Source organism: Orycteropus afer, unplaced genomic scaffold (assembly GCF_000298275.1).
Source record: "Orycteropus afer afer isolate SDZICR_OR568_19922 unplaced genomic scaffold, OryAfe1.0 scaffold00035, whole genome shotgun sequence".
NCBI lineage: Eukaryota > Metazoa > Chordata > Mammalia > Tubulidentata > Orycteropodidae > Orycteropus > Orycteropus afer.
In genome coordinates this window covers 6412661-6422285 of record NW_006921622.1, presented here as the reverse complement: position 1 = coordinate 6422285, position 9625 = coordinate 6412661, and the positions used below count along the sequence as shown (strand labels likewise).

At 36.6% G+C, this 9625-nt stretch overlaps 1 protein-coding gene across 1 annotated transcript in view; it reads right to left on the bottom strand.

Annotated features, from left to right (window-relative positions):
- Window positions 1-9625, bottom strand: part of MALRD1 (MAM and LDL receptor class A domain containing 1) — a 1363654-nt gene that overhangs the window by 181769 nt on the left and 1172260 nt on the right. Inside the window, exon 36 of the mRNA XM_007936352.1 lies at window positions 2992-3058. Within this exon, the coding sequence (XP_007934543.1) occupies window positions 2992-3058 (67 nt within the window). The remainder of the gene's footprint in view (window positions 1-2991; window positions 3059-9625) is intronic.

Genomic DNA, 9625 nt, shown 5'->3' with positions numbered 1-9625 from the left:
AGAGATATTTGTTTATATATTTTTCAGTCATTGTGTTTTGATTGACTATCATTTTCACTTTTGTGATTTGTGATATATTGTATTTATTCCTTCTACTTAATTTTTTGCTAGATATTTTTATTATATGCCTTTTCCTATTTCTTTCCTTTGCTGATATTTCTTTTTTTTCTTATTATTTCCATTTATATTACATGGTTTAGGCTTTTATGATTCATCTCTTTATCCTAATAGATGTATTGATAGATCATAATAATAAAATAATCAAGCCTACTTAGTGAGGGTAAATTTCCTTCTATTGGTTCATGGTTTACTTCTTCAAACCTCCAACATGTCAGGCTGTTGGTGTTTCACAAGTAATGGCAAAGCTGTCTACAGAGTAGTTTCTGTTCTTGTGGAGAAGTATAAAATCCTTAGAAACCTGATGACATTCTTATGATGCCTCTCTTCTCCCAGATTTTACAGGTGTCACCTGAAAGTTCTTTCCCAAGGGACCTGAGAGTCCAAGAGAATATCTAAAGGCATCGGTGACAGCCCCTTAACACCCTCGAGAAACTATGAAATTCTTGTGTCCACAAATGGCTTGGATATGAGGTAGGCTTTAGTCTTCTGTCCTTGGTTCTTTGGCTCTCTCCAGATGATGAAGACAATAAAGTCCCACTCCTATATTCTATTCTGGAGCACTTCTATGTCTTCACAGCTCAGATTCAGCTCCCAAACACACAAATTCCACACTCAGCGAATTGGAAAGAAAGGGTATGGTTTGAGGTAGACATCAACTTTCTACAGTGCTCCTTTAGTTCTCTAACACTTTATTATTGTAAAGCCAAGTCATCATTTAACCTTAAATTCAGAAAAAAACTACCTATAAGTGAAAAATAAACTGGATGTTTGAATCCCCACTTTGACACTAACTTTAAGTAGACATAATTTACATTACTATTTGGTATTTCAGTAAGGTCTTATACTTTAAATAATTGGTAAGGTTAAGTCAAAGTCTTTTAACACCCTTTTGAGATAAGTGCTATTGTTATTTCCATTTCACGGAAAAACCACCCAAATGACTGGAATGTTAAGGAACACCACCAATACCCACACAGTCAGTAAGTGCTAGATCTAGACACATATGTACTAACATGGAAGAACAGCCATGATACTTCATAAAGAGAAAAAACTTCAAAGTACAAAGAAATATGTAAGGTATAATTTACTTTTCTGAAAAAAATAAATGTGTATATTTTTGTGTGCATGTATATTTGAAAGAAAAAAGTATCCAACTTGGTATAAATAAACAATTAAGGAGTGAAATTTGAGTGTAAGGAGATATCTACTTTTTTCCTGATACACCATTATACGATTTTTTTTTTTTTTAAATCTGTTACAATACACATACGTTACTTTTTCAGTTCACAGGTGTAAAGAAATATTTAAACGAAAATACTATTATAATATGTAAAAAAAGAAAATGCATTTTTTCACACCCATATTGTAGATAGAACTAATTCCAAATGTAACAAATTTATTTATTTTGATAGTATAGTTATTTGACTATTTAAAAAACATTTATTCATAAGTATATTAAATTATTTGATTAACTTTTCTATCAGTGAATTATTTCCTATATTCTGTCCCACCGATTTCCTTTTTATTTTATTCCTCTCTCAATCCTCCCATAACATCTTCAGCATTTCCTCATTAGAGAGAAACAACTTTAGGACTCCACCTTCTGGATTTCAGTTTCTGAAGTTTATTTAAGTTGGTGAGGAGGTTGCCAAGGAATGCAAAGCTCTCTGCTTGCTCTGAGGCTATCTGTAAATGGGAGCTTTCTAATGTAAGGATCACAGCTAGTGAAGAAAAAATTCAAACCTTCTTGCTATAACTGTTGACACTCAATATCATGCATTTAGCTGACATTTGATAAAGATTATTTATGACATCATTCTCAATTTGTTTTGGGAGATTTTACAACTTAATATACTTCTTTCCATCAAGTAACAGTTTATGATAAATTAATTTTTATGGAAATTGATCTAGGGCAAGTTGTAATTCTCTTGAGATGTTCTGAAATAAATTATGTAGTGCATTTGAGAGGAAAAACACTTTGAGAAACTCAGTAATTCAGTTTTAACAATGTTAAAGTAATGTCTAAATATCTTATTATGAAATGTTTGCTGTTGTTTTAATTTTGCTCTTTAAGGAATAAACTGCTGTCCTAACATACAAACGTTGACTCAGAAGGATAAAAGGATTTAAATAACTATTAATCAGTATTTGCCAGATACTTACCTGTGTTTTGTTAAGACTTGAATATGAACCTGTAATAATGTCTCTAACAAGCAAAGTACTATGCATGGGTCTGCTAAATTAAAAAGTCATAAACACAAAAATAATGGAATATGCATTATTTCCTTTGGAGTTTATGAAAATGTTTTGCACAATTCTCTAATGGGTTAGAAAAAAATCAAACTATCTTTGAATATCAATAAATCCCAAAAGATATCACAAGGCCTCTTTTTGTTTATTCTTACTTTGAGCATACAAATATATTTCTTTTCTGTACCTTAACTTTAACTAATTCACAAATACCCATTTCCTAAACCAGAAAAAGGTCTTACTTGTGAATTAATTCATCACTTTTTGTTAGAAAAGAAAGCTATGGAATTTGAAATAAAAAGAGAAGTAAACACAGATGCTAAGTTAGTTTGAAATAGGGTACCATATGATAAAAGAATCTCTTTAAAACCTGCTATAAATATTTAAAACTAGGAATAATGAACATTATTAAGACTACATATTCCATATAATAAAAATCTTTAAAGACATACAAAATCATGTTAACAATTGACATATTTCTGAAATATGCCTACATCATCCTTTCTCTTATTCAGACATATACAAATAGTGCCACTATGTACTATTTTTACCACATATTCATTGATATTAAACAACTAGAATAAAAGTTTAAAACAGAGAAAAAAAGACAATCCTCCTTACCGACACACAGGACCATTTTTCTCCACTAGACAAGTGCCACCATTTTTGCAGTAACTTATTGGGCATTCTAAAAAGAAGCAGCACAAAGACCACAGTTAATTATTTATACTACTCGACTTTGGTCTCTATCCATGACATGTTCTAGATATTTCACATAAGTGAGATCATATAATATTTGTCTCTTTGTGATTGCCTTACTTCACTCAGCATTATGTTCTCAAGGTGCATCCCTATCAGAGCATACATTAGAACTTCATTTTTCTTTATAGCTGAGTAATATGCCGTTGCATGTATATATCACAATTTATTTCAGGACGGAAGGAGAAAGGGTGAGTTATAGTTTAGGAAGTACAGAGTTTTACCAAAAGTACTGGTGATGGTTACACAGCAAGATTTCTTTGTACAATAGTTGTACAAAAATAAAAAGAAGAATAGAAAGAACCTAATATTTTACTTTGGGCATTTCAGGACATCTAATTTTTCTTTGTAAAATATTTTTTTTTCTCATTATCAAACTATTATCTGTTCCATTGTGGGTTACATTGAAAATATAAAGCACAATAAAGAAGAAAATAAAATGTGCTGTAAAAAATATTATTAGAAAGGAGGAGGACATATTACTTCTAGTCATTGCATTAAATCTCCCTGGGTGTAAGTTGCTTCCCAGTTGATAAAAGGAAAATAATTCTCCTACGCTCCTGCACCCTGGGAACTTTGTTCAATGGCCCCTGCTGTCCTGGATATATTCATTCCCTTCACATGCTCAAGGGGTTTATCAACCGAAAAGATGCTATGCTCCACAAGATAGGACTCTAACAAGTCTGCATCACATATTGTGATTATACCAACTCTTTTATTTATCAGAAACTTTCTTTTCCTCAATTCCACACAGTAGACACTATATCATGGCAGACACATGCTTTGCATGGGTGGCCTCTTCTTTTTGATAAAAATTAGTCCTTGATGTTCATGCACATGTCCTACCTCTGAGTCCATGATAAACGCCAGTTTAGCTCATTTCTCTTCCTTATCTCTGGCCCTGCTTTTCTACTGTTTGTGTTCTTTCCTAGTTCTAGGTTAGCATGAACTTTTGTTGTCAAAGGTGGTTTATGTATAGATTAAAAGCTAAATATACTTTCCCTTGGCTCCTATTGTGGGAATAATTAGCCTTTCTAGCTTTCCTTGGGGCTTTCATATACTCATCTACTAGAATCTTCCTAAAACAATCATATTCCCCTAAGCACTGTCAACTTCCTTATTCACTTAAGTACCAAAGTTTTTTTTTTTTTTAAATAGCTTTTTTTCACACTTCCTCTCTTGCAGGATACCATTCCTCCCTTGTTCAGCCATCATACTTCCATCATCTGATAGAAATTTCAACTCTTATATATTTTTTTGTAATTCAACAAATCTATTCTGAACTGAACCTATTAACTGTCTGGCACTGAGGTAGGCACTGGAAGCATAGTGATAAATAACACAGGCAGCTTAACATAATTATTAGGGCTGAGGGCACTGGAGCCCAACCACCTGAGTTGAAATTTCAGCTCAATTTATTAGCTGTACTGGATTAGGTACTTAGTCTTTCTGTGCCTCAGGTTCCTGTCAAATAGGGATTTTTTTTTTTTTTTTTTAATACTATCTACTTCATAACGTTGTTGAGAATGTTAGAAAAGTGCCCAGATCATATTATGTGTTTAATAAGTGAAAACTTAAAAAGGATATATAGGCAAGGTTCCTGCTCTCCCTGACTTTGCAGCTTCATGAAAGATGCACAAACTTCAGTAGCACATTTGTACGCATGCAGAGTATTAAAAGTGATATAATTTAGAATGTTGTGTCAATGATAAAGTCAAATTTGGGGAATAAGGAAAGATAGTGTGTGGGGGGTTGTGTATGCATGTAGGGCTTTATTTGAGGAACTGAAGGAAGTCCAGCCTGGCTGCATTGTCAAGAGTATCGTGTGAGGAGAATATGAGAGATGGTCAGAGATCACAGGGGCCACATCATATATGCTCAGTGAGGAGTTTAAATTTCATTCTAGGAGACCAAGATTTTAAGGAGAGAAGTTTCATACTTCATCCTTTAGAAAGGTAATTCTGGGTACAGCGTATATATTCAACAGAAGGGGAAAGACTAAAATTTAGGAGCCCTGTTAAGAGTCTTTTACAATAATTCAGGAAGAAATGGTTGCCTCTTTCTTTCTGGTGGGAAAATTGGAGAGTTGTGGAAATTTAAGGTATATTTAAATAGTACAATTGAAAGGTCTCAGGCATTATTTAGAGTCAAGGCAGATGTTCTGGTTACTGGATAGCCTTCTGCCTAGTTAGTGGTTTCACAATCATTGAGTTGGGAAGATTTTAAAGGGAAAGATGATGCTGTGTTTTGGGTGCTTGAAGGACATCACAGTGGAAGGGTGCTGTGGGTATTGGGACTTCTGTGTCTAATGCTCATGTGAAATATGGCCTAAATATATATATTCAAGACATTTCTTCAGATTCCTTCCTCTCCCTTTCAGACAGCCAAGTTTTTCAGGCTTCTTTAAAATGATTTAAGAAATTGCAGTGTAGTAAATTACATGGTATTGCTTTTTTATCCATCGTCTTTGTAAACCACCCACCTCCCTTAGTCTTGCATAGCTGATTGTTAAAATTATACACCTGGTATATTTCTATTGGAGTGGTACGAAGCAATCTTCTGGGAAGTTCACTGTCTCTCAGGTGTATAGAATTCGGATGGGACTGGTTGGTTTTGGCCACTCTGCCAGGCTCAAAAAGGAGACTTCCTAGAGGCAAGAGGAGAGAATCTCTCATTGCCAGCAGAAACTGAGAGACACACTGCTGAGAGAGACACACTGAGAGAGGGAGACATGAGAGACACGCACTGCTAAGACAGTGATATGTTACTGAGATAGACTGCCGGCTGCTGAGTGAAACAACTGGCTGCTAGAGACTGAGTGAGACATGCTGCTGAAAAAGAGATGTACTACTAAGAGAGACTGTCAGCTGAAAGAGAGACAGCCAGCTGAGAGAGACTGAGCCTGTTCCTGAACTTGAATTATAGCCTGTTCCTTCCCTAAGAAACCCCATAATCTGTGAGTTCTGTGTGGCTACTGCAGCAAATTATTGAACCCAACAGAGAGGTGGTGGGTGCCATGGAAGGAATGGTTGGTGACAAGGTTAGTAAGAGGACTGAAGGGAGGCAGCTTGTCTGGCCTCACAGGCATAGGCTTGGGCTGCTGATAGTGATTCTGTCCTCCTCTTGTGGGGTTAAAGAAAGTCAGAAGATGCAGCCTCCTTGCGCCTTTAGCAGAAGTATTTACTGAGCACCCTCTGTGTATAAAACACCTTGGGGTCACACAGATAAAGTCCTTGACTCTTTAGGACTGACTAACCTTAGCAAAGAAAGACAAATCATGTACTTGGCAAAGAAATGAATGATGGTCATTAAGAAGAGTAGAAAAGTAAAGAGAAAAGAACAGAACTTGAATTAGGCAATATCCAATGAAGGACAGCTATAGAGAAAGGGTGGGCAGAGAGAGTTAGATTATAAAGCCATTCACTGAACACTAGGAAAAGGATGGCTGGGGCATTAGCAAAGAGGAAAACAGGGAAAGAGGGACATTGTAGCTCATGAACACAACTGAAATATATCTTGTGTCTGGTACCATTTTTAATTTCAGAAGGTTTTCAGTGATTTGCTTTCCCAGAAGTATAGTTCTCATCTTGGCCTCCTTTATTCCTCTCTACTTGACTAATTGCAATGAGGGAGTAGGGTGCTGAAGATGACAATAAAAAGCTGCCTCTCAAGCTTTGGAGGCATGCTCAGCTGAACATAACAAGTATGAAATTTTCCTTCATGAACAAGACATTAGCTAGTTTGACATAAAATAAAAACACCAACATTGCTGAATCGACTCTATCTCATAGTAACTGTGTGTGTCAGATAAACCTGCTTCCACTGGCTGGTGTTTTGGGAATGGATTTCTTCTGAGGTGCCTGTGGGCAGACTCAAATCTCCAACCTTTCAGTTAACAGATGAGCACACTAACCATGTGCATCACCCAGGGATTCCTGACTAAAAATAACCCACCAAAATACATACATGCAAATACTTGCAAAACTTGTTCATAAACTTTTATGGCTATCTTTAGTCTTAAGTAAAATTTTAGCCTTCCTCATATAATGGTTTTGTTTCATTGGAAAACTGGTAGAAAGTCTAATCCTGCAGAGGATCAGAACACACACAGTGCAACACAGCTGCATTTTTTTTTTTTTTTTCCTGGAGTGCCCTGTCTGTCTGCAGTGCTGATACAATGAATCCAGATTGCCAATGGCCAGCTCTGGAATTTTTTTTTTTTTTTCCTGGAGACTTTAATGTTTATTTTGATTCCAGATAGTAAAACAGGCTTGGTTCACATCAGAATGATTCAGTGGGGATTTAAATATGTATTTTCTTACAATGCATAGTAGAGTTCAGTGGAAAGAACATGGGGGTTGACTGGAGCAAAGAGTAAATCTTAGTGTTTTAGAGGATAAAGCAGTTGTATGTTATCTCTATGAGAAGATTTTATAAACTTCCATCTTAGACACATGCTCTTTATCCATAAGAAGGAAAGATGAAGTATAACTTGACTTCACCTTTGAATCACTTAAAACAGTTTAGAAAAGAAAGAAGAAATGAAGAAATGGTAGGATATGCCTAGTGAATAGTGAAGAGGTAGGCTCAGTACTTCCATGAGATAAGGTAGCTGAGAACTAGGAATCAGTGGGGCTGATATTAAAATTAACACAGATATCCCAGCATTCAAATCATAATAATGTCTCACTGAGTTTTACCCTCTTGGTTTACTGTGACTTTGTGTTTGTTGGCAAATGCAACTCACAACTGATTATGTGGAAATAGAATTCTGGGCAAAATTCATGTCCAATTCCATGCTGATTTATCACTTTACATGAGCAGAAAGACACATATAACCTGGACAAGTAACTTTTAAGCTTAAATCTTAGTAACTTGCAATTATGTATTGCCAAAGGGGCAGGGAGGCCACATCTTCTGATCTCCTCTAATCCCACAAGAGGAAGACAGAATCCATCAGCAGCCCAAGGCCTATCCCTGTGAGGCCAGACATGCTACCTCCCTTCGGCCCTTTTACCAACCCTGACACCAACTTTTCCTCCCACAGCACCCATCATCTCTCTGCTGGGTTTGATAATTCGCTGCTGTGGCCACACAGAATCACAGATTATGGGGTTTATTAGGAAATACCAGGCTACAATTCAAGTTCAGGAACATGCTCAGTCTCTCAGCCCACTGTCTCTCAGTCAACAGTCTTTCTCAGTCTCTCCCAACAGCACGCGCCTCTTAGTCTCTCTCTCTGCAGTGCATTGTCTCTCAGGAGCACAGTTCTCTTAGCAGCATGTCTTTCTCAGCCAGCAGTCAGAAAGACTCCTTCTGCCTCTAAGAGGGCTCCTTTTGAGCCTGGCAGAGTGACTGCTAACCAATCCCAACCTCAGAATTCCATACACCTGAGAGAGAGTGAACTTCCCAGAAGATGTCTCATGCTGGTTCAACAGAAATACCCCAGGTGGATAACTTTAGCAATCAGGAACTCCTCAGTTGCTCATAGCAAATTCCACCATGAAGTTTACAAAGACTTATGGCTAGAAAAGCCATACCAGGTAGTTCACTATAACGCAGGCATCCACCTTTCTCCCTCTCCCTCCCCCTCTCCCTCAATATATTTTGAGACTGGAGAAATGACAGATGTTACATGGTAGTTTTTGGGGAAGACCGCAATCATGCAAGTCCTAGTTTTCCCTCCATGATCGCTAGCTCAGTCATTTACAAGTTGTGTAACTCTGGAATAATTTTTAGGTGTAACATTTTTCACATATAAAATGAGAGTTGTATCACCTTGCTTATAGGGCTTCTGGGAGGATAAAATTAACTTTACTTTTAACATTACTAGACCAGTGAATGGTATGTATTAGGTATGCAATGATTGTTCTTATCCACTTCTCTAGATTTGGAGGGAGGGAGTCTTTGCATGGCTTGCTAAACCTCACTTCCATTACCAACTCCATCCCAACCCTTATGCCTTCTTCTTGATCTCCTCCTTGTTCTCTTCCATCATTATGATCATTATCATCAACACCATTTAATGAAGACCTACAATATGTTATGCACTGTCCTAAGAGTTTCCCATGTGTTAGCTCATTTAATCCGTATAACATTATGTGGTGTGTACCATAATTACCCTCACTTAACAGAGGAGTAATCTGGGACTTCAAGGTTAATATAACTTGCTAGAGTTAATAGCAAGGAAGAATAAGAGCTGGAACTAAATAGTGGTCATCTAACTGCAAAGCCTTTTAGTCTAAAAATGTTAAATGATCTGTTATTTAGTTCAGAATTTCTGTAACCCCTTGTAGCTTTTAATGTCATGGGATTATGAATCCCTTTGAACCATGTGGCATTTCTGCACTGTCACAGATAAATATGAAAATAAGCAAAATTCAAAGTTTATGGATCTCAGGAGTCTATCAGAAGAGCTTGTGCAGCAAATCAAGTGCCTGGTACACAAGCATTACTCCATCTATCTTGAAATCCCAGCATCCAGCACAGGACTGGA